Below are 23,263 nucleotides of genomic sequence, written 5' to 3'. Positions count from 1 at the left end.
GTAAGCTCCTTAAATATGACTGTTGACACTTAAACATGGCACCTTTACACTTTGTCTAGGGCATAATTCTGCTAGTAACAGAATTTCCCCATCCTAAGACATAGACAGTAAATGTGAAAATCTTGGGCACAAAGTTACAGAGCCAGCTGTGTTATAATGGTATCTCAGCAAGCTATTTTTCCTTCACTGCTAGTGGCTTTGTTGTTTGGTTCATCCTAGTATCGTTGCTAATGCACACTTCTTCCTTTCATTTTTGTCAGAAGGGTTCAAGAAAATAAAATTAAAAAAAAAAAATTCAGATACAACATAGACAAAGCAGATTATGGAATAAAAGAGAGTCCAATAAGTTCAGATTTAATTAGCATACAAAGAAGAGCAGAACAAAAGGGAAAAAGAAGTGTTTAGGAAACTATTCATATTTATAGCAGTCCAAAATGCAGGATTATTTTCCATATTACATGTCTGGTAAAAATGTAAAATATTGTAAAAAATAAACATTTTATATTCTTTGTAGAAAGAATTAATCCTGTGACCCTGAATGAAACTGAAATATACAAAGGGAAAGCATTTTAAAAGTATTTTTAATTGAGATGCTCAAAATTGTTTGATCTCTCTCATTTTCTGGATCGCAGCTCTCAGATATAGCTCTTAAAGAACAGAAGTCATGTAAATTGCTCCAAGGTCTCTGAGAGATGGAGTCACAAGAGTTTGGTGCTATTTCCAAAATATTTGCTGGAGATTACTAAACCTGTACTAGGCTGGTAGATACGTATGTGTGTTTTCTGTTCTAACTAGCTCATTGACATACTACTTCAAACACCCCTTATCAATTATTAAAATTAAAATAGGAGAGTTCACATTGAAGCAGCTGACGTGTCTGCATGCATTGAATAACTTCCACAGGAAAAAAAAACAGACAGAAAGCTTTCTCAAATCACAGCAACTAAGACCTGCAGAGACTGCCAGAGTTCTGGGGCACGAGACATTTGATTGGCACAATCTGTAGTGGAAAGGGCCTTTAGGATTTGTTGTTTCTGGAGTGTGTGTGTGTGTATACAAATATATGTATGTATACATATATGTCTGTATATATGTACATGTATATTTCTGTACATATATATAAAGAGTATTATTAACAATTACTGAAATAGAGCAAATACTGTAGCATAATTGTACTACAAATAATTAGTTTATTAACTCTATGTATTTTTTAATTAATGAAGTAAAAGGTTTCCATGCACCCTACACTGCATACAAGAATTGCATAAATGTTACAAGACTTTACATTAATTTATTATCCTGTCTTTTTTTCAGCAAAGCTCAGTAATTTAAATCAAATTCAGAGACGAGAACAATTGTTTCCAAATGAAGAAGATAGCAGAAGCTGCAGTCTTGTTGTCTTATTGTGCAAGGAAGCTTGCACAATAGTCAAGTGTCTGCAGTAACACTTGCCTATGTTTAAATATACCGTATTTCTATAACCCAGAAAAAGAACTCAATGTTAAACAAATGTTTGTCCTGAAGCTCATGCAAATGCTTTGCTTTATAGCACTCAGGCCTTCTTATCAAAATTGTAGTCTGCATCCTTCTTAAAGTATGAAACTTAAATATATCCAAATCAACTACATTTGCAAAACTATCATGACAATACTAACATTTAATTAATAATGAGTCCATTTTTTCTGTAATCCCAGAGGTTTACAGAAAAAAAACATTTATTTCAGTGAATTGGCTCAATTAACATTACTATTCTAGAGACTAGAGTTCAAGAGCAATTTCATATTCACATCTTAAACTCTGTGTAACACTAAAAAACACTTCAGACAATTTCACTAACAATATTTACCTATGCAAGGATTCACTTCAGAAACAAATGTTGTATAAGAATCAAGCAATAAAAACCTCCAACAAACCCACAATAAAAAAGGACAATGAAGAGAAACTGACATTTCAGCCACAGAAATATATAAAAGCAAAAAGCCTTTCTCGCTGTTTTTTTTTTGGTGGGTTTTTTTTGAACTAGATACACACTACTGCTTCCTTGGCTTACAGAGAGGAGACTACATGTTTGCAAACACTGCTAGTAAAAAGAAAAGCATGTCAGCCACGTGCATAGATGACCAATACCACATCTGTTAGATAATGTGAAACTTCATCTGACTATGAAACTACATCAGCCAGAATAGATACAGGTGTTTTAAATGCTACATTTTCACTTATGGAAATGGGTGACCCAAAATGGTAAGCAACATTCTACTAGATAACCTGATAACCAACCTGAAAACACTTTACTAGCAGAAAATTGTTTGTCTAAAATCAAAATTATTTTTTTTATCTAAGCCCTCAAACTTGTGGATACTTTTCATTTGCCACTGTGAATCTTTGTAAAATGTGCATCTTCTTCATTTACTGGTTTGTCTTTTATGTCAGTGCAGTGAGCACAGTATTATAAAATTATTACATTCTGTACAGTTGATTACACATAGGGGAGGGCGATCATGAACTGAAACTGTAGAATTCAAATGTGATCTGCCTATGGCTGTGCAACCAAATGAAACTCAAAGACAATCAGCCTTCATAAGTAACAGTTAAATGCAAAACGAATGACAAACTAATAAAGGTGTGAAATTCTTCAAAATCAGGAAGGCAGCTCCCATGTAAACTACAGTAACCTTTGAAACTAACAGATGTATTTAGCCAGCACCACTGTCTGTCTCTTGATACTCTCACCCTGTGGGTAATGGGCAAGAGAATAAAGAACATACATGAAGCATTTTATTTTAAATAAAAAATGAAATTGAGTGGTTTACTTGATTGAGAGAAGGAAGATGAGAAATTGTGGGTTTGGCCTCAGTGCAAAGAATATCTGGAGACTGCTGAGATTTTCAATGAGTTTTACTTTCTATAAAGGCATCTACCTTCTCACAGAGATGCAGGAATGACCTAAAAACTCGTTTCAACTTCTGCACACGATAGCAGTGAGAACATTTCTAGACCTATTGGGACTTTCTCTATGTATTAGGAAAATTCTCTTTAGTTAACCAAACAGGTTTTTAAACCTTTGCATAAATAAAAGATGCCAGTCTGAAACTCAGGTTTTGGGGGGTTTGGGTCTTGTCTTTTTTTTTTTCTAGAAACTGCAGGGTAAAATAAAGAAATTAAATTAGCAGCTAACACTAAACTTCCAGTGATTCAGTAAAACCACATAAACTGGTTTACTCCTTTACACAGCATAAAGATATTTTTGAAGTGGCTAAGTGCCAACTCCTCCTGCTTAGGTTAGGTCATCATACTAAAATACTTACTGATACTGTGAGAGGATAGAGATAACCAAGACTAAAGAAATGTTGACTTTAATGGTAGGTTTTTATAATGCTGCTTCTTCTGACATAATTTTTCAGATAAGGAACATTTTTTAATGTATGTGCTTAACTGTGCTTTATTCTACACAAAATTCTTGCAGAATACCCTCTTTTGAACTCTTCATGCTAGTTTATGATGAAAAACGCCATTAAAAGGTACAGGTAATATGTCTGCATGGAAAAGTTCGTGAAACTTATTGATTCGTTTTGCTATTCATCCGGAAGACCAGTTCAAAGGGTGAGCGCCGAACAAGCGCTGAAGAGCCAATCTTTAGCTGCGTCCTTGCAGCATCTCCAGAATAAAAACAATACGTGGAAAAAAACTTCTCCTGGAAGGTCCTGGGCGCCTCAGGCACATTCTGATACTTCTGAGGAAGTCCCCCGTAAACACCGCATCGCCTCCTTCCTTCTCTTTCGCACAAAACACTCCAAGCCTCCGCACCGCCCCCTCCGCGCGGAGCCCTCAGAGGCGCGGACACCGCCCTGCAGCCGCCGCACCACCCGCAGGGCGGGGCCACGTCCGGGGGGCGGAGCCGCCCCGCGCGCCAGTCGCGGCTGCGCCGGCGCCGCCACCCCCACAGCGGGCGGAGGTTCGTGCGCGGGGCCAGCGGCCGGCGTGGGACCGACGGGGGCGAGAAGGCGCTTTCGCTGAACGCCCGGCACGGTGATATCTTATCTTTTCTCGCTTCTCGACCCCTCTCCCCATCTTTCCTCTCCTCACCTTCCCTCGGTCCCTGCCCTTTCCTGCTCCCCGGCGGGGCGCGCGGGCGGGGGAGAGGGGCGGCGGGCCCTGAGAAGAAAAACGTTAATGGCCGGAGCGCGCGCGCGCGGCCCGAGCCCGCCTTCCCGCCACGTGACACCCCCCCCGCGCCCTCCTCCCTTTCCCGCTCGGCTCCATATTGGCGCTGCGCGAGGCAAGTCCGGGCACAAAATGGAGGTAACGGGGAGTGGGCCTCGCCGGGCTCGGCCAAGGCGGGGGTCGAAGGGGAGGCGAGGCCAGGCCTGGCCAGGCGGCTCGTCGCGCGGAGCCGGAGCAGCTCGATCTCTGCCCGAACCCCCGGGCGCAGGCGGGCGGGAGGGCGCGGAGCGAGGGTGGGGAGCACCTCACGGAGCCCCTCGCGGTTCCCGTGGCCACCGCCTCCTTGTAGCGTTCCTCGCGCGCTCCAAACCCGCTTTCCCCGGCGACACGGCGCTTTATTCCGCAATGGCGCGGGCAGGAAAAGGGAGGGAGCGGGAGAGCGGCGCTTCCGCCGCGCGGCCCCGCGAGCTGCGGCCGCCATTTTGCGGCGCTCCGGCGTGTGGGTGAGAGCGGCCCGGCCCTCGGCCTGGGGCAGGGCTGTGGGTAGCAGAGTCCTCCGCAGCAGTCCTGGGCACACTGAAACACCTGGGTGCGGATTCAGGCAGGATTAGGGAGAGGCGAGCCCCGCACGTGCCTGTGTCATTGTTCTGCCCTCCCTGTGTTCTCCCCTCCCCCTACGTAAGTTACCCGGAGCAGTGCGCCAGGGATATTTTTTCCACACTCACTTTCCTCAGAACAGACTTTTAAAGCGTTAAGATCGTTTAGTGCAGTACGCTGCTTCTCGTAGAGGAATGCTGATGCACGTTGCGACACCTCCCTAATATCCCTCACCCTTTTCTAGGGGGAGTTAACACGTGTAGCGAACCCGGAGAGGTGGGGGAAGGCAAAGTACAGAGCTCTCTTCCCTTTCTCCACTTCCCCAACCACACATACACAAAAGTCACGACATTCGGTGGCATCCAGCCATGATCTTGGTGTGCAGCACGAAGAGGCAGCCCGATAGAAACCTTGGTTCAGATATCCTGAACTTTATTGAAGCCGAAATCAAATGCAGACTGAAGCAATCATCCCTGCCCTACCTGGAGGGAAACGGTCATTATCTTCCCCCTTTGCTTTTCTTTCCTCGAAACCTAAGGGTTTTTTCTCAAGTATTTCCCAGTGTGGTGAGAAGAATAGTGCAGATTCTTCTGTGTGGTGTTTATTCCCTTCATTGCAAGATGAAACCCTATAAAATTAAGATCAGAAAACAAGAGATCACACTAGTGATCTACATCAACTACTGTTCCTACATTAAAAGCAGAGAAGAAACTGGATCCCTTAGCAAAACAGCTAAAAATAACTTTTCCATGTAAGCAATTGTTTTAGCAGCTTCAGGGTTTAACTGGAGGGGTTGATGTATTCAAAGCATTTGAACATGCTTCTGTAAAGCTTGAAAATCAGTCACATAAAATACTAAGTTTTTATCTTGGCAGTTTTTTTCCCAGGTGGACATTCCTGTTGGCATTGGGAATAAACTACCAACACACCTAAAGCTGAAAATAATTGTTTTCCCGCTTTAACTTTTAGGTTTAGTACAGTATACTAAGTGTGTGCACTTTAGGTCCGACTTTAGCTATTTACAGAAAAGACTGATACATCTCCATAGTATTCTCTGATTGGACAGGGAAACCTCCATCTTGGGAATGTCTGTTTTGCCTCTATTAGCTTCTTGTCTCCTGTAAGAGATACAGCAGCATTGTAAGTTCCTTTGAGTAGTGAGACGTTTCCTAGTGAGTTTTTCTCATTATAAGCTAAGAGATTTGCTCTGAGACTACTTTCAATTCTGTAGTGAAGTTGCAGTATATTACTGTTCAATGCTAGTTTAACAAGCGTTTAGCGATAGCTGTGTTGCAGCCGAGCTGGTGGTGTGGCATTAGCAAGGAGACAATACTGTTCTGACCGTCATGGCCTGCAGAGACCGTGCCCGGGAGCTTAATGTTGGCCAGCACTGAGCCTCACTGGGGGAAGCAGCAGGTGACAAAATTAGAGAGGGATTGCATACTTTCCATTACTTACAAAAAGTATTTAAATAGGTTTATCCCTTTCCTCCTAACAATTCCCGAAGCTGTATTTTGCCATACAACCAGTTTATAAAAAGCCTTTAAACTGTTAATGGTCTATTTCATACCTGTCGTGTATGACTTCAAGAACTGAACAGCTCAGTTGAAGCACTTAATATCCTAATACCTCCTAAGTCAAACTGCTGTTTGATTTAAAGGATTTCAAGAGGAGGTTTAATATTGTGTAGAGAGGAATTAAAGATAATACAAACACTTCAATGTTACTTAATAAAACCTTTAAAATTGTTAATGCGTTAAATGATGATACTCAAGATTTCACAGTTGAGTTTAATTTAAAGCTGTATTTTAACAGCTTTTAGCAGGAATTATATTCAACAATAATTTCCACTATGAATAACAGCACATATTGGTCATTAGTAGAGACCTGCCTGCCTTTCCGGATGCAGTATTTGCATGAAGAAAACTTAAAAAACCCCCCAACCCAAACAAACAACCCCCACAGAAACACACCTAATCTTGTAAATACCTGTGATTTTAATACAGCACAAGAATAGTTTTACTGAAGTATGTTATAAAATGTACAGTATTGCATTTTGGTGACTGTAATAAAGTTTCAGGAAACATCCAAAGTAGTGATGAATTGTGGTCAGATACCAGTGCACTAATACTAAGGCAAGTAACTTCAAGATCTCAAAAAATTTTAAAGAATAAAGGCTATAGGGAACATTTTTTTTGTTTAAATGTGTAGGTATGGGTTCATCCACTGAGGTTTATCTTGTAAAAGATGTAATTTTTGTAATGATACTTACATAACTTTACATAGTACAGTAATCAAATAGGTAATTTGGAAGCAAAAGTAATGCAAATGTCTAGTGCTACATATTGCTGAGGATCAGATGTTAAAATTCCTGATGTTGCAAGAGAGAATCAGTAAATTCCACTGCTGATAGTGGAAAATGCTTTTCAGTACAGAAGACATTGTAAGACATCCTTTAGTGTTCCACAATGCTGCATTGCTGATTACAATAGGTTACCATCAGATAGTTCTTACTAGCACTATTTGCAAAATGTTAAGTGTTTTGGGGTTTAAAATCCAGAGACGTAGAATTTATATAGTGGGTTTGGGTATCAGAGGTGGCATTTGCTTGCCCTGTATCAGTTGTGTCCGTGATAGTTATGTAAGACAGTAATAGATACAGGTTTTCTGCAGATTTTAGCATTGTACCTGGGTATTCCAACAGTTGTAAAACGAGCTTTACTAGGATAGCAGATGTTCCTTCTGCAGCTCTTCATAATCATCAGCAAATAGACTGAGGATTTTTACCCTTTTAAATACTTGGATTTTTTTTCTGCTTTTACCCGTTTCCTCCTGTAAAGCCACACCTCTGCATTTCAGCCAGAGAAGGCCCTGTGTCACAGGAATTGGGGTAAGTGCTGACTTATCCAACCTGTTTTCTAGGTTTCCTAGATCTAAAAGAAAGGCTGAGTTAGAGTACCCTTCCAAAATGGCTGCTATTAAGGAAGAGAGAGAGGTGGAAGACTACAAGAGGAAAGGAAGACGATCCTCACAGGTGAGAAGATTGTTTTTTATTTAAAAAAAGAAGTTTTAAGGGAAAAAAAAGAAAAAAAACCCAAGTTACTAATTTCTATCTGATATATTAATAAATGGCTTTTTTTTTTCTACCTTCTTCATCCCCGTGTTAGCAGAGTAACTTTAAATTGCAGTTTATTGCTTACAGTTTTAAGGGGTGGGGTGTTAAGCATAACGGGGAGATTTTGCTTTTCTAGTTTTCTGTTAAGACAAAACCAATTAAATATATGTTTCTGATTAAAGCAAGGTGTAATTATTGAAAAATTCATGCATCCTCAGAGTATCAGCAGGAACTTGATTACTTCATATCTTCAAAGTCCTGTTTTTAGTGGGAATGAAGACAGGTTCCTTTTTTCTTTTTTTCTTTTTTTTTTAATGAAAAAATGGTTGCCTGATAGTCACTGCAAATGAAAGCGAGCTGTACTAAGTAAAAATAACTGTTTTCTTTTGCTTCTAGCAGAAATACCGTAGACTGAATAAGGTGCGTAGTATAGAGAAGATGTTGGGGCTGTTTCTGGGAGGATGGGAGCTAGTTACTTTGGGGCAGGGTGTGGAAATGGGAGGGGGGTGAAGTTCTTGATACCCTTCAGAAGGTAATTTTAAGATCAGCAAAAAGGGTGTTAAATATCTCTATATAGTTTATAACTGAGGCATTTTCTGATTGTTTATTTGGATTTGCTTGCTTTCTAACATCATTTTTTCAGGATGCCTGAATAGCTAGTTGAAACCAACTTTTTTCTGGAATGATATACTACTGCAATGTGGGAGGGCCTCTACACTTGGGTTAAGAGCAAACCTTGTTAGAGTTGCATGCCTCTGGTAGTGTGTGTGTAAAGTCCTTCTGGAAGGAATGTTGAAACTCTCTCACTGATTTGGACTTTGGATAGAGTGTAACTGGGGTTGCTCAGCTGCATACTAAAGCTCTTGTAGTTCACAAAAGTAGCTTGCCCTGGAATGATTTTAAAACCTATAGTTTGTAGAGAAACTGTTTCACAGAGAAAGGTGCTGAGGCCACAGTTGCCTGTCAGCTTTCCCGTTTCAGAAGACAGTCTAGGATTCTACTGCCTGGGGGACAGGATGGTCTCACATTTAGCCTCAGCTGCCCTTAGGTGTGGTGCCAGGCATTTTGTGGACACCTGGTGCTGTTCGTAGAGGTATAATGCATGGGAGGGCTCCACCTGAAACCTGTGCCTCTAGAGAGAAGTACTGCAGCTCCAAAAGGCTGATTATTCAAAACCCCTGCCATAGGAAATTTCAGTTGATAGCAGCCTCGGGATAGAGGCAGTATGTATCTGCAGGAGCATTGTCAAAAGGTGTCGGGATTTCTTCAAAGATTAGGATTTTTTGCAGGAATCCCAGGGGATTCTAGCTGCCATCTTTTCTTCCCCTCTGATGAGAGGTACAGTTAGATTGTGCTGAGCGTTTGGGGGTCTAGGTAGGACCTAGGAACCAGTGTTTCGACGTTGCTGGCGGGAGGAGGTGAGCAGAGGGGGCCGCGCAGTCCCCTCAGCGCCGGCCTGTCCCTGCCCTCCTGCCGGGCCGGCGGGCCCCGCCCATGGCGCCACTGCGGCGCTGGGATCTGATGGCGCGGCCCCGCCCCCGGCTCCATATTGACGGCGGTGGAGACGCGGCCGCTCACAAAATGGAGGCGGTCGGGGCTGCGCAGGGCATTGGCTTTAGGGAGGAAGGCAGTAATCGAGACAGGAAAGAAAGTTTACCGCCTCATCAGAGCCTATTAATGTATTTGGAAGCCCCTTAAACAGTTCCGGGGGAGAAACAGCGTCTTGCCGGCTAAATGCAAGCTAAATGCAGGCTGGGCTTTCTTACAGCCTAAACTCCCCGCCCCCGACCAGAGGAGAGCTGCAAAATGGCGTGCTGGCCTGCGGTGTCAGCTGAGTAGGAGGCAGCCTGCTGATTTTGTTGGAGCAGTGTGGTAGTTACACTAAGGAGGAAGGGAGAGAGATGTTGCACAGTGTTTGCTGCTCAGGAGAGACTGCTGCTATGAGTAACCACCAGCAGAACGACTGAGAAAACAGCGTCTTGTCATATAGGACAGCACTGAAAACCCCAGTGAGAACAAACTGCCTGGAAAAAAACTAATTCCCTAAGAAAATGCTGCCTTTTATTTTTGTGTAGAGTTCCTATAACATAGATGTGTCTTGAGGATAATTTTTTTCTAATGAAAGAGAGAAGCTATAACAGCAGGTGTTCTTCCTCCTGTATGAGAACAGCAGTTCATGTGCACATAATAACAATAAGCTGAGAAGGACTTCACTTTTCCTTTCAGGAGTGACCTGAAAAGTTGTGTGGTCATTCTTTTAAGGTAAAAGCAGTCTGAGTTGTTAGCTGAAAACCTTCAGGGATATTAGAGAACTGTAAAAAGTTTGTCTAGTTTTTCCTTATATAGGTTTTTTGTTTTGGAGGAGTCTGAACTCTGCAGTTTCACAAAATAAATTTCCTTTAATATATGTAAGAGACTTTGAAACACTCAGTGTTCCCAGTTTTAACATGACCCAGGTAAAAATTACATATTGTCTGTAGATTTAAAAAAAAACAACAGAAAACAACACTTGTCCTAAAGCAGTTTCCGTATGCAGTAGATGTGTTACCCTATAAAATTTTAAGTTTGTGTGTAGTTAGAAGGGAGATTTTATTTATTATACTTTTGTAGTCCAGACCACTTAGAAGACCATAGAAAAGAAGCTTAACTTTGTAGTCCTAAGATCACTGGCTGTTAATCATTTATATAATGTTCCTGCAGTAACAAGGCCATAAATAGGAAACTATAATTGAGAATGCTGGGGCTGTTTCTCTCAAAGTTTAGCAGGTATGAGAGCAGGGATTTGCTTCTCAGTCAGTTTTTCATGATTGTAGGTGTTGTTTCCTGTAGTACAATCTGAACGTTATAAACCAACAGTTTCCTAAAACACTGTGCAAATCAGAAAATCTCACTCAAAGGGATGCTTTCCTGGCTATCCCTACCACCTTAGCAGAGATAAAAGCACCTCAGGTTTGAAGCAAGATGTCTACATGTAGGAGTCTGTGGCTGGTTTTATGCTGTTCACCTCTCACAGTAATGCTGCATCTACTGGTTCAGCGCACTGCAGCAGAAACAGTGAAGCTTGTTGCGCATTTGTGCTGCAGAACTGAAGTCATACATAGTATAGCTGGCCAGTACCTTGTGGAGTGTTTCACTTGCACAGAAGTTCATGATTGCAAAACAAGGTTTTAATCTGGTTGCCTTTTGGTAAGACTTCCCTTACAGTGGGAGAAAGTTTTAAAATAATATTTCATAAACTCCTGTCAAAGGTATGGGGAGATTCCCTGCCTGCTAAAAAAAATGCAGCACTGAAAGCAGAAACACAATTGTACTTGTAAGCCCACTTTAATCATTCTATAGAAAACTGGACTCTGAAACTTCATTTTAAAATGTGACTGGTCATATATGGGCAATGTTGTCAAAAACTTCAAATAAACTCATTTCTGCATCCTTAAATTTTTTATAGTTCTTTGTGATTATGCTTCATGAAGTGTTAGAACTTTATCCAGCAGTGCTTCATCGCTAGTCCCTACAGAGCAATCTGCAACTCAAAGATAGGCCTAGAATGAATGCACTTCCAGGGGGTGGGGAGCGACCAAGTTATTTAGCATATTGAAATTCTTTTACTGTTTGCATTTGAGCACTCTTTACGTTGTTAGTTAGTTAGTGTTTTAATTAAAATCACACCTCATTAATTGTTTACTATGCTGCTGTCTATACCCATTAGAAGTCATTGTTTTTATGTAAATGTATTCCACCTATTTGTAGGTATAATGTGCACAGATAATTTTTGTAATTCTGTGAAATTTTAATTCTGTGATTTGTATTCAAAATATGTTTTTGATTTTTGATTTTGTAGGGCCATGAGCCGAAGGAGCCAGAGCAGTTGCGAAAGCTGTTCATTGGAGGTCTGAGCTTTGAAACAACAGATGATAGCTTGAGAGAGCACTTTGAAAAATGGGGCACACTCACGGACTGTGTGGTAAAGTGTCTAATAATAGTTGGTGGTTTTGAAAGGGTATAGGTACTTCATCTAGGACAGAGATGCAGATACCTTCTATGTTCTTGCAGGTGATGAGAGACCCCCAGACAAAACGTTCCAGAGGCTTTGGCTTTGTGACTTACTCTTGTGTGGAGGAGGTGGATGCTGCCATGAGTGCTCGACCACATAAGGTTGATGGGCGCGTGGTTGAACCAAAGAGAGCAGTTTCGAGGGAGGTGAGTCAGTGTTTCAGTTAACCTTTTTTCCTGATATTTACCTAATAATGTAAAGCATTGAATGTCATTTTTGGCATTTCAGGATTCTGTAAAGCCTGGGGCACATCTCACAGTAAAGAAAATATTTGTTGGTGGAATTAAAGAAGATACAGAAGAATATAATTTAAGGGAGTACTTTGAAAAATATGGCAAGATTGAAACCATAGAAGTCATGGAAGACAGGCAGAGTGGAAAGAAAAGAGGCTTCGCTTTTGTAACTTTTGATGATCATGATACAGTTGATAAAATTGTTGGTATGTAACTCTTTAGTGAATACTACTTTTGCGGGATAAGTGTTAATGTAAGACTTCAGAACAGCAACGTGTGGAATGAGGTGTTTGCATAGTCAACTGCTTTACTGTTGTAAGAGATGGGGTCAGTTTCATTTTCCTTTTAAAAGTGGTGCTCATGCCTTACAGTAGCTGTCTGTGAGAGTTTTACAGCATATTACTGTGATGCGATTTTCTAACTTTGCTGTTTCACAATTTTCTGTAGTTCAGAAATATCATACTATAAATGGACATAACTGTGAAGTGAAAAAAGCACTCTCAAAACAAGAGATGCAGACTGCTAGCTCTCAGAGAGGTGAGTTGTAGTTGTGCATAGTTATTTTATGTAACGGGCTTTCAATTAATGTAATTCAAGTGAAATATTTTGTAGGCCGTGGGGGTGGCTCCGGCAACTTCATGGGCCGTGGAAACTTTGGAGGCGGTGGAGGGAACTTTGGCCGAGGAGGAAACTTTGGTGGGAGAGGTAAATGACTGGAATATTTATACAGAATGTGATTTCTGGTGTGTTTGGTTTTTTTTATTTCCTGTGTCAGTTGGCTTAAACATTTAACACGTGTGTTCAGGAAAACATTCTCATCTGTTTTGTGTTCTAGGAGGCTATGGGGGTGGTGGTGGCGGTGGTGGGAGCAGAGGAAGCTTTGGGGGTGGTGACGGATACAATGGATTTGGTGATGGTAAGTGTATTGTTCACTTTCTTTTCCCCCACACTGTTAGAACAAGCTGTAAGTCTTGCATTCACCTTCAAAACAAAATCTGCTTTGGTGATAATGTGATAATAGTTATAATGGAAGTTAAATGTCTACATTGTAGAGCTGTGAAGAATTAGTGGTTTTTTTGTTTTCCCCACAAAATAATGGAAAAAAATACTCCTTTGTATTACCCTTTAAATAATCTCATATTATGAGGTCATGAGACAGCTGTTAAAGATTATTGAGAACTAAATGAAGATTCTGCTGTCAGTTGAAAAGACTAAAACTGAACAAAGCAATGGCCAGGACCAGCTATCATACCAGAAATGTTTTCAATCAACTGTAAGACTTTTCATGGCTCAGTAGTATCTTTTTCATTATGGAGTTTCGATGAGTATCTAGAATGCATCTGAAGAGAAATGTGTACATTACTAAAAAGCCAAAAAGGGCAATCTTCAATAGTCAGAAAGGGACGAGTATGTGATTACTTGGGTCCTGATTTTATAAACGGGGGGGGGGGGGTTCAGTTAAATAGCTTAAGATAAATTTTGCAACCACAATGAGTATGATAAAGGGAAAATGCTGTGGGACATTTTTATTGGGCAATTGTGTTGGTTTGGGGTTTTTTGTTAAATGGACCTTTCCTTACCAGTATTTGGCTTTGGTGTGTTTAGTTTGACTTTTTTATTCAAAGGTGGCAACTATGGAGGTGGTCCTGGCTATGGCAGCAGAGGAGGTTATGGTGGTGGTGGAGGACCAGGATATGGAAACCCAGGTGGTGGATATGGAGGTGGCGGAGGAGGATATGATGGCTACAATGAAGGAGGAAATTTTGGTGGTGGTAAGATGCCAACTTTAATTAGACATACATATTTTTTTTTTTTAGTCAGGTCTCATTTTACAATGCCTGAAATATGATGCTGGAACATGTATAAAATAAGTTGTACTAGTAGGTTTTAACATAGAATGCCATGTTGCATAAGGAGAGTTCTTTTCAGTGTGGATCAGCTTTGATATGCTATAACATTATGTTGCCTGGGATGTATTTTTCAAAAAGTTTCAGCTATAGTTCTGTGTGTGGAGGTAGAGTGTTTAACATTTTGACCATTTTAAATATGCTATTTTCCTCAAATACCAGTTCACATCATGTAGATCACATCCTCCTTTCCAAGGACTGTGAATATAAGTTTTTATAAGCTTTTTTTATTGTTTGCCCCAAATTTGGGAAGTCAAGCTGCAAAAGCTGCTGCATACTTTATTATACTTTCTGATGTACGTTTGCAGCATGCCCGTTACACTTCTATCACTTTTTGGAGCAAATAATTAGTATGTAATTTACATTATTGTCATATATGCAAAGTGTTGGGCAGTGGAAAAATGATGGTGAAACTCATGTGCTTTTCTTACTTTAAGGGCCTTAAATTGTGTTAACATCAAATTGCCTACTCACATTAATAAATTTTCCAATGTTGAGAGTTTTCTGTTACTCATACATTCTGCATAGAGGTAGCATGCAAAATGCTTGAACTTCATTTTAAATAGTTTTAAACTATTACTTTCACATTGGATATCGTAATTTGCAAGCTTCGTGCCCTAAGAGTTGATCACACATGACTTTATAAATTTGTGTTTGTTTTAGGTAATTATGGTGGAAGTGGAAACTACAATGATTTTGGCAATTACAGTGGACAACAGCAGTCTAACTATGGTCCCATGAAAGGTGGTGGTAGCTTTGGTGGCAGAAGTTCAGGCAGTCCCTATGGTGGTAAGCATGATTTTGTATAGAGCATGTTTTTTGAGTTAAAATCCCTTGTTATTCTTGTATTTCAATATACATCCTATTTTTGTAGGTGGTTATGGATCTGGAAGTGGAAGTGGGGGCTATGGTGGTAGAAGATTCTAAAAATGCTACCAGAAAAAGGGTAGGTGTAATGCATATTTATAATGATGATTAATAATGTGCAACTGTTCACTGAGAGTAATAATTTTCTTATCCTGTATTCAACAGGCTACAGTTCTTAGCAGGAGAGAGAGCGAGGAGTTGTCAGGAAAGCTGCAGGTTACTTTGAGACAGTCGTCCCAAATGAATTAGAGGAACTGTAAAATCTGCCACAGAAGGAACGATGATCCATAGTCAGAAAAGTTACTGCAGCTTAAACAGGAAACCCTTCTTGATCAGGACTGTCATAGCCACAGTTTGCAAAAAGTGCAGCTATTGATTAATGCAATGTAGTGTCGATTAGATGTACATTCCTGAGGTCTTTCTCTGTTGTAGCTTTGTCTTTCTTTTTTCTTTTTATTTTCCCATTACATCAGGTATATTGCCCTGTAAATTGTGGTAGTGGTACCAGGAATAAACAAATCAATGATTTTTTAACTTTTCAATATTTGTGTAGTTCAGTTTTTCCACATTTAGTACAGAGAACTATAACAGAAATAAAATGTAGTTTAGGGTGTTTCCTTGTTAGTTAATAGAGAAGATTAATGCATTTCTCAATTACTATTTTGTATTAATTTAAAGTTAACAATAGAAACACCTATTGATTTGCAGTCTTAAGGGTCTAGTCTCAGTGTATATACGTAACTGTCATTGACATGACTTACATAGGCATACAGAGGGAAAACATCTGTATGTTGCATTATAGTTTGTTTAGATGTATAACTAGGATTGAGTTACTCAAATTAGTGTTTGTGAATCATAGAACTAAGCTTTACCTTAATGAAAATTTAAAATTACTTTTTGGTTTGTGCATATTTTTTTAATTTGTAGTTCTGTATTAGTACTAGCGCTTCAAGAAAATAAGGCATGATAAATATTTTAACAAGACCAACTTTAGACACATGAAAGCTGTCTCCCGTCTCATTTGAGATGCATAAGGGATAACTGAAGTTGTTTAAGTCTTGGGTTAAGAGAAAAAGAAACTTGCTTTTTACCTTTATATTTATTGTAATTCCCGAGAAGTTAAGGTGGGGGGAATCAAGTGCCTGTTTCCTTGAGATATACAATGAATCTGTTTCAATAAAACTATACTTTGGGGAGGGTGGCTTGGAATTTTCATCCCCTTCCTTTGTCCCCATTTCCTTCTCCCTCACACCAGACTGCACTGTTTCAATTAAATGAGGCGTCATAGTGAGAGTAATAGATATGTTCCTCAATAATTTAATGGCTATATACTTTCTTGCATGCACCCTAGGCAATTTTCTGGACACATTCTTCTGACTGGGAGCCAAGGGTAGCACAGGTGTAATCACTGACAGTCCCAGGTAATGCGTTCCAAAAGCCCATTCCCCGTGGGCTCTGAAGTAGTATAGCTTGTAAGCTGTTCCCCTTGCAGATGTCTGTGCTCAGCTAAGAGCTCAAAAATAAAACACCATCTAGTTGTATTTTTCCGATTAGAAACACTTCCCACAATGTAGAATGGTACAGTCTCAAGTTCCCACAGGTAGAGTGATAGTGTGCTGCGACTGGATTTGGTGCACTGGAGTAGCAAATGTTACCAGCGCATATGGCTAGAAATGGTACTCCATTCTCACTTCTGACCTCCAAATTAAGGCACTGCAGTCTGTCCTGTCCTCATCTGATGTGAATTCTTTTGACTATTGCCAGGCCAGTGCTTGCTGTCAATTCAGACTCAGAAGAGTAGGGACCCAGTCAATAAAAGAAATACTCAGACACTTGGCAATATGTACTGGAATTACTCACACCTGTTTCACTTCTGGGTCAATGTGCAGTATAAGGTAAATGCAATTCCAGTATAGGAATGAATCTGCAAAGATGTATGAAATGGCTCAAGGCATAATCAGTCATATTAATAATGAATTATAATTTTTAAGAAGTGGTAGAAAAATGAGTGTGTTGTTTGAAAAAAAAATTAAACATATGTTATTTAAACACTGTTATTGGAGTGTATTTAGACTGCAGTACACTAAAACAAGGAACCAGTGTCAAGATGGTAGACTCCAAAATGGATTTCAAAGTCTGCTGCTTATTTTCTGTGGAGTTTTAAAAGATCTCAAAAGTTAAAGCAAGAATTGGTGGTTTAGTGAACACTTCTGTTGTACATATTCATTTGGGCTTGGGGTGGGGGGGGAGGCTGTACTTCAATAAAGGCATTTTCTAAACAACCCATTTGGAGTTTGAAAACATGGGAAAGTAAACCACAACTCACTAGGGAGTGAGACACCAAACTACCGACTTGCTTTGTATGTTACTATGCTCTAGAAGATGTGTAGACTTGCACCTGGGGTCTGCAACTGATTGCAGGGACAACTGGAGGATGGGGTTGATGTCCCTTCTAACAATTGATCTGGTATTTCTAAATTTTTTTAGAATGTATTGACAGTGTTCTTTTTAACAGGGCCTCTTGTAGCTGTACTGTGACAACAATGTTAACTTTGAAAAATAGTGTCATAATAAACTTTATGAACAAGATCTGTATGCAACCTTTTAAGAGATGGATGTAAGTGACCGCTTTGTAGGTGGGTGGGGTAGCTTAGCTGTTGTTTGTGATGTGGAAAAGTGTAAGCCCTGAGGACAGTGATTCACCAGCTTTTCAGAACCTAGGATGTACTTCTTTGATCCATACATTGCTAAGGAGACTCGTAAGACAGGACTTCAGCAGCCTATTGAGTATGGAGAAGTCAGCCTAATAAAAGAATGACAAGGCAGCAGGAGCAACAGCTTCAACTTCCAGAAAAGTGAAGGCATAAGATACTGTGCTGATAGTGAGCAGCTTTCCCAAGGCTAGTTAAATCTGCTTATCACAGCTGAAATATCGAAGAAAGTCTAGCAAGAGTTCTTCACCTTTTGGAACCTCCTTGAGTGATAGCTACTTGAGTTGACTCAAAATCAATAGGTCTAGCATTTAGACCTGAAAGGAAGGGCAATGAGCATAGGTAAGGTTTGCCTTTAAAATTTTTCATGAATTATAAAGAGTAGTGGGAGGTTTTTAAACAAGGTAAGAGTAATTTCTTTAATTTTCAGGTTGAATGAGAAGCTGCTGCTTGACAAAATGGGGAATGTCTTGCACATGCTCTTCAATTGAAGGTTTCTGACTGGGTAAGATTTGTAGTGTATAGTAAAACATCTGTTTAACCCTTCTTTCCTTCTAGGCTTTCCTTTGCCAGCCTTTTAATATCAAGGAAAGCCATAAGTAGTAAGGAGCAAGTATTCCAGTATATGTCATCCGGTTCCTATCCAAGAATCTTCTGTTCCTGGCAGATACAAAATTGCTGTGTGTTCCAGATCAACAAGACAAGTTGTAAATGTTTTGAAATAGGCACTTTGATTACTGTAGGGGGTTTGCTGGGGTCGGGGGTGGGGGGAAATTGTTCAGTGCCATGTAATGGAAAGAGCCCCCAGAAGCCCAGAAAGGTGGCAACGCTGAAGCAGTTCTTCAGTTCTCAGCAGCGCGTGACCTACTGCTGCACTCATTCTGCACCCTTCAGGAGCTGGGACTTCCCTCCTAGTGAGTGGAGCTTGGCTTACCAGGTGGGGTTGTATGTACCTGTACAAATCAAAGAGCTCCGTTTCAGATTTTGTGTGCTTTCGGACAGGGTGGTTAAATGGAGGCCAGTACTGTCACATGATACCCTGAATCCCCAACAGCTTTTGTACAGGTGAAAACTCCTGGAATTGGATTTTATGCACATTGGTTCTTAGCTCTTGGAACATGTATTATTTCCTTTTCTGCATCTTTGATCGTTACAGGTCCTTTCATATAGCAGTCCAGCATCTTTTTAAACTTCCTGATACATTTCTGAGCCTGTGCATCATTTTTATGAAGTCAATTTCTATTTTAGTGTTGGCTATTCTTCAGTTTTTCTGAAAATAGTCAAATGGAATCTGCATTTCAGTTTATCAGAGGCTGAGGCATATTCACAAACTGATTCAAGTATTTAAACTTTCTGTCTGCCATCCGTAAACTTCCAGAAAGCAGTTCATGACTTTGTAATGTAAAATTAAAAGTTAATATGGAAGTTATTTACAGAGATTTTCACAAAGTCAGGAGCTACTTAATGGAAAATCTCCCAATGACTGTATATATTTTTTTTAGAAAACATTGACAAAAGTTTTTGCTTAGCCAAGGTTGAGCCAAAATCTGAAACTGCAGCAGTACAGTCACAGTCATAGTGTATTATGCCAGTCAGCTTGTTGCAGAGGTGACAAGCTTGCTTGCTTACACCTGGAAGTTGAAAACCTGTGATTTTCCTCTGCTAGGCAGAGCTTCCCCCAGGCATTTGTGTAGCAATGGGTAACAGGGAACAGCATTAGTGTTTCACGATTACTCGGATGAGGGCAAATGCTGTTGTGCTTGCAAGTATCTTAAGATTGTTTTAACAGAAGTAATTTTTAACAAAAATTTTCTAGTTTGCATTCTACTACTAGCCTGTGTATACAGCAGAATTCTACCTTTCTTTAACATTAGAGGATTCCACATTGCTGCAGACTGGTTTTGTGCCCTGGACAGGTCTTTTTGCACCACATAAAGAATTAAATATTCATTGTTAGAATTATTTTCACACTTTGAAACACTCTTACTAGACTAATTGGCTTAGGTCCAATTATTTGTACCCTAATTTGTTCAGAAATAACTTTGTCAAAGATAAACACATTCTTGAAGGGACTACTTGGTCAAGTGTAGCTTTGTCTAAGAGGCACTTCGAAGAGTTGAGACGTTATTTTATGGCCACCTTTTTTCTTTACTGGCTGCTGTTGAAAATAGCAGCTGTAAAGAAAGATGGAGACCTAAAGATGCAAAGTTAATGAAGCACTAGTCCCTAAGCTGCAGTTGTACAGAAGTTTATTTGAAAAGAAAAATGGTACTTCCAGGTAGTAAGGAGGGTTTCCCCAAAAGGAGGCCAGATTAATGCAGATGTGATAAGTATGTTATTACATAACATGGAAATTGAACACAGCATCTTAACTTTTATATCCTTTTAATATCTAAAGCTCCTAGTCTTTCAAGCATTGATTGTGTGATGTACTGATGTGCTGTCTTTGGTTCCTGTGTTTAAGACATTAACATGTTTTCATATGCTGTCTGCACTGGGGTGGAATGTTCTCTTAAAAATCAGTCTGTGGTCTCTGACAAGTGCCTGTATCTTAAATTGTGTGGAGCATGTAGGATCTTGAGTATCACTGAAATGCAGATATCTGATGGATGATTCTTTTTCTGCTGTGGGTGCTACAGGTTGCCATCTCTATCTATTAGCTTTTTCCTGAACTAAAGTAATCCAAGTATCTCCAAGTAGAAGAAAAATGGCCTTCATGTAGAAGATAATATCGCAAGACTGGAAACAGAATAAAATGGTATAATAACTGGCAAAGACTTCAAGAGCAATGGTGCTAGTGTGCTGGAATCTCAGAACTTGTGGTTAAACAAGTTAAAATAGCATAGAAATTAAAAATTTCAGTATAGTCCATAATGGATTGAAATTTGTTTAAAATATTTCAATTTTGTATCAGAATAAAGTGTATATTGTCAAATGACTTACAATCTAAAATGCGTTGCCATCACCTTTTTTTAGTGCTGTGATGAACACAAAGCGGTCTTGAATTACTGCAACACGTTTTCTTACAGGATCATCTTTCCAACTTGGGGACTGCAAGTCAGAAAACCTTGGTTCAGCCCATCTTTACAGCTTTACTTTTAACAGTTTTAAAAATTGATGTTTTGATCAAGAAATAAATGGTCTCCATGTGGAAAATTGTCAGCATATAAGGTCAGCATTGTGATGCTTTAGACTTGTCAGTGTCTCTAGCCACTCTCAGGTTTGGGAATATACTCTGTACCTCAGTAATAATAATAAAGGTTATAGTTTGCACTATGAAGTTTTTACATACATGAGTGATGTGGAATTTTTTCATTAATGTTGGATGCTTCAATGTGAGTACAGCATTCACTGTGTTCATGATGTGAATACTGGTTTAGATGGAATGCAAGTTGTCACAGTCTTGAGTTCCTTTAGCCTGATTCTTTGCCTGGTGAAATTCAAACAAGGTGTGTGCATTAACTGCAGGTTTTTTGTTGTTGCACTTTTTGTCTTAGTAATGCTATCCTTGTATTATATTGTACACATATGGGTAGTACAAATGCAATAGCCCCTGTGAAGGTTGTAAGGTTGGTGTTTGGCTTTGGTTCTCACATTAGTGAACAAATTAAGGAAGAAACTGAAGTGCAGGGCAAGGGTCTGTTTTATAGCCACTTTGTAATTAAAGTATTTATATTGTAGTTAGAACATTTTCTCTGTCAGACATTTGATAGCCTAATTAGTGGCAAGCGGAACCCAGGAGCTCTTTAGGTTCTTTCTGCTTTGCCATCAGATCTGCCTGTGTATTAGTTACTGCATATCAGTGTTGAAAGACTGTCCGGGCCAAGGCTCAGTGAGCTTTCTCCTTAATGCCTATGCTCTAAAACAGCCATCCTCAAATATGCTTTGTGGCAGCAGTGTCTGGTATTCCTCTAGTGCTCACCCAGGTTTGGCAACTGTTAGGGGTGATTTTCTTCCTGAGCAGTGCTGGTGGCAAAGTCAAGAGGCATATTTAAATAACAGCAGAAGGAAAAGTGTCACTGCTCACTGCTGCAGTAGCTTTGATTTTAGCTGGTGCCTGGCTGCCCTATCTAGAGCAAATAAATCTGCTTTCTCCATAAAATCGAGCCTCCCAAGTTATCAACCATTGTTACTGTTTGCTCCAAGCAGAGGAGTGTTCCTGTGTTCAGAGCACGTAAGGACTGGGCAGGGGGATGGCCTGGCATACAGTTGACAAGGAAGGTCAGTATAACCAAGGTAAGCAGCCTCGAGGTGCAAGCTGGGTCACCATTTGCATTTCCTAATGTCTTCTGCAAAACTGCATATCTTAGTACTTGCTGTAACAGGCATGGCCCCTATCACTGCAGGGATGCTGCAAATCTCAGATGAATTTTTTTCATGACTTCACCATATCTGCAGTGTCAAATACATTTTGTGGGGCAGAGCCTCACTTGAAAGTTTGCAGCAAGGAACACAGTATGAGAACTTCTATGAAACCTTTATGTTACTTTTCTTTTGAGGTAGGAAGGGCTGGAACATCTGATAGTCCTAGGTTTAAGTACTAAAAGCTTTCTTCTGGTACTAGCACTTGGCAGTACATGTGCCTTTTCAGATATAGTTAATAAGATCATGGTTCCTGGTGTTACACTGCCTCGAAGCAAACCCACCTCTGTGGGGAAGCTGTTACTGCTCTGCTTTTCCTACTCTTGCTCCACTCAGCCAAGACTGCACCACAGAGGGATAGTGTGAGTGTGTGTGTGTTTGCACCAGGTACTGGGGAGTCCTCTGCTATTCAGAATCAGTAAATGAGTTGACAGGAAGATGAATGACAAGGTGACAAAGGTTGTGGGGTAATAAAAATAAAAGCTGATTGTGAAGTTACACTGAGTGATGCTACTGGGACCAGCCCGACAATAAAAGGGCATCTGAAATTCTGTGCATCCAGTGAAAAACAAAACTACTTAATTGTTGGCTGCAAACTAGTACTGCTGTTGAGGTGAGAGGGCTTGGAGTCGCTGAGGAGTTGCATGAAAGCAGCGAACAGCATAGAAGAGTTGGAAAACAGGAGCCCTTCCACAGCATCCTGTGGCACAATAATACTTGTCAGGACTATGGCTTTCTGTACTTCCTAATTGCCCAGGGGGTTGAGGACACTCAGAAGGTTAAAAAAAAAATTATATAGTATGGAATTGGGATAATCTAAAATTGTTCCTTGAGCTTTTGTGTGCAGTCATGTGATGCTTTCTGATGGATATGCAAATCCAGCACAGTTAAAATGTCTGGGAAATAAAAATCTCAAGACTAAACTCACCAGCAACTGTATCATTTTACTTAGCATTACTCTAACTTTGTGAATAATGAGCTAATGGAAGGCTGGATTCCTAATGTGATGTCTCTCTTTAAACTTTCCTATAGTAGTAGTAAACAATTTTTGTGGATCCTACTCTACCCTTTCTCAGCATCTCCATGTCCTTCTTTTTAACAGATGTGCCATGAGGTCTTGCAAAACAACTTGGGTTTTATGATTACTTAAATTAAGTCATGTAAAATACTGCAATAAGCAAAATACTCCTAAAATGATATAGAGCATAAGTAGCAGGAAAAAATTTGCTTCAGATTAAGCATGCCTTTTAGAAGTTTTG

At 40.1% G+C, this 23,263-nt stretch overlaps 1 protein-coding gene across 12 annotated transcripts; it reads left to right on the top strand.

The window, feature by feature from the left end:
* The first annotated feature begins 3,893 nt into the window (after positions 1–3,893).
* HNRNPA3 (heterogeneous nuclear ribonucleoprotein A3) lies at positions 3,894–20,933 on the top strand. 12 transcript variants are annotated; one of them, XR_003533494.1, is made up of 15 exons: positions 3,902–4,026; positions 7,681–7,792; positions 8,270–8,293; positions 11,712–11,834; positions 11,924–12,070; positions 12,153–12,363; positions 12,605–12,694; positions 12,755–12,862; positions 12,993–13,073; positions 13,783–13,929; positions 14,728–14,853; positions 14,939–15,010; positions 16,283–16,352; positions 18,073–18,147; positions 20,672–20,933. XR_003533494.1 is itself a non-coding variant. In XM_027678484.1 (13 exons), exons 2-12 carry the CDS (start codon positions 7,727–7,729, stop codon positions 14,989–14,991), a joined length of 1,173 nt encoding a protein of 390 aa, XP_027534285.1. In that variant the 5' UTR covers positions 3,894–4,026; positions 7,681–7,726; the 3' UTR covers positions 14,992–15,010; positions 15,097–15,930. The 12 variants fall into 12 exon arrangements, 8 of the variants coding, with proteins under 8 accessions (XP_027534285.1, XP_027534286.1, XP_027534287.1 ...); XR_003533493.1 differs by having other exon boundaries at positions 20,282–20,922; XR_003533492.1 differs by lacking the exon at positions 16,283–16,352.
* Positions 20,934–23,263: the final 2,330 nt, after the last annotated feature.

This window comes from Neopelma chrysocephalum, unplaced genomic scaffold, assembly GCF_003984885.1.
Source record: "Neopelma chrysocephalum unplaced genomic scaffold, ASM398488v2 Primary Assembly neopelma1_44, whole genome shotgun sequence".
NCBI classification, from domain to species: domain Eukaryota; kingdom Metazoa; phylum Chordata; class Aves; order Passeriformes; family Pipridae; genus Neopelma; species Neopelma chrysocephalum.
The sequence above is the reverse complement of the archived record's forward strand: the minus strand, read 5'-3'. Positions and strand labels throughout refer to the sequence as shown.

Coding starts and splice junctions, on each gene's coding strand:
- HNRNPA3 (XM_027678483.1), top strand. CDS start 7,727: ATGGCTGCTATTAAGGAAGAGAGAGAGGTGGAAGACTACAAGAGGAAA. Junction 12,364..12,604: donor TACAGTTGATAAAATTGTTG/GTATGTAACTCT, acceptor AATTTTCTGTAG/TTCAGAAATATCATACTATA. Junction 12,863..12,992: donor AGGAAACTTTGGTGGGAGAG/GTAAATGACTGG, acceptor TTTGTGTTCTAG/GAGGCTATGGGGGTGGTGGT.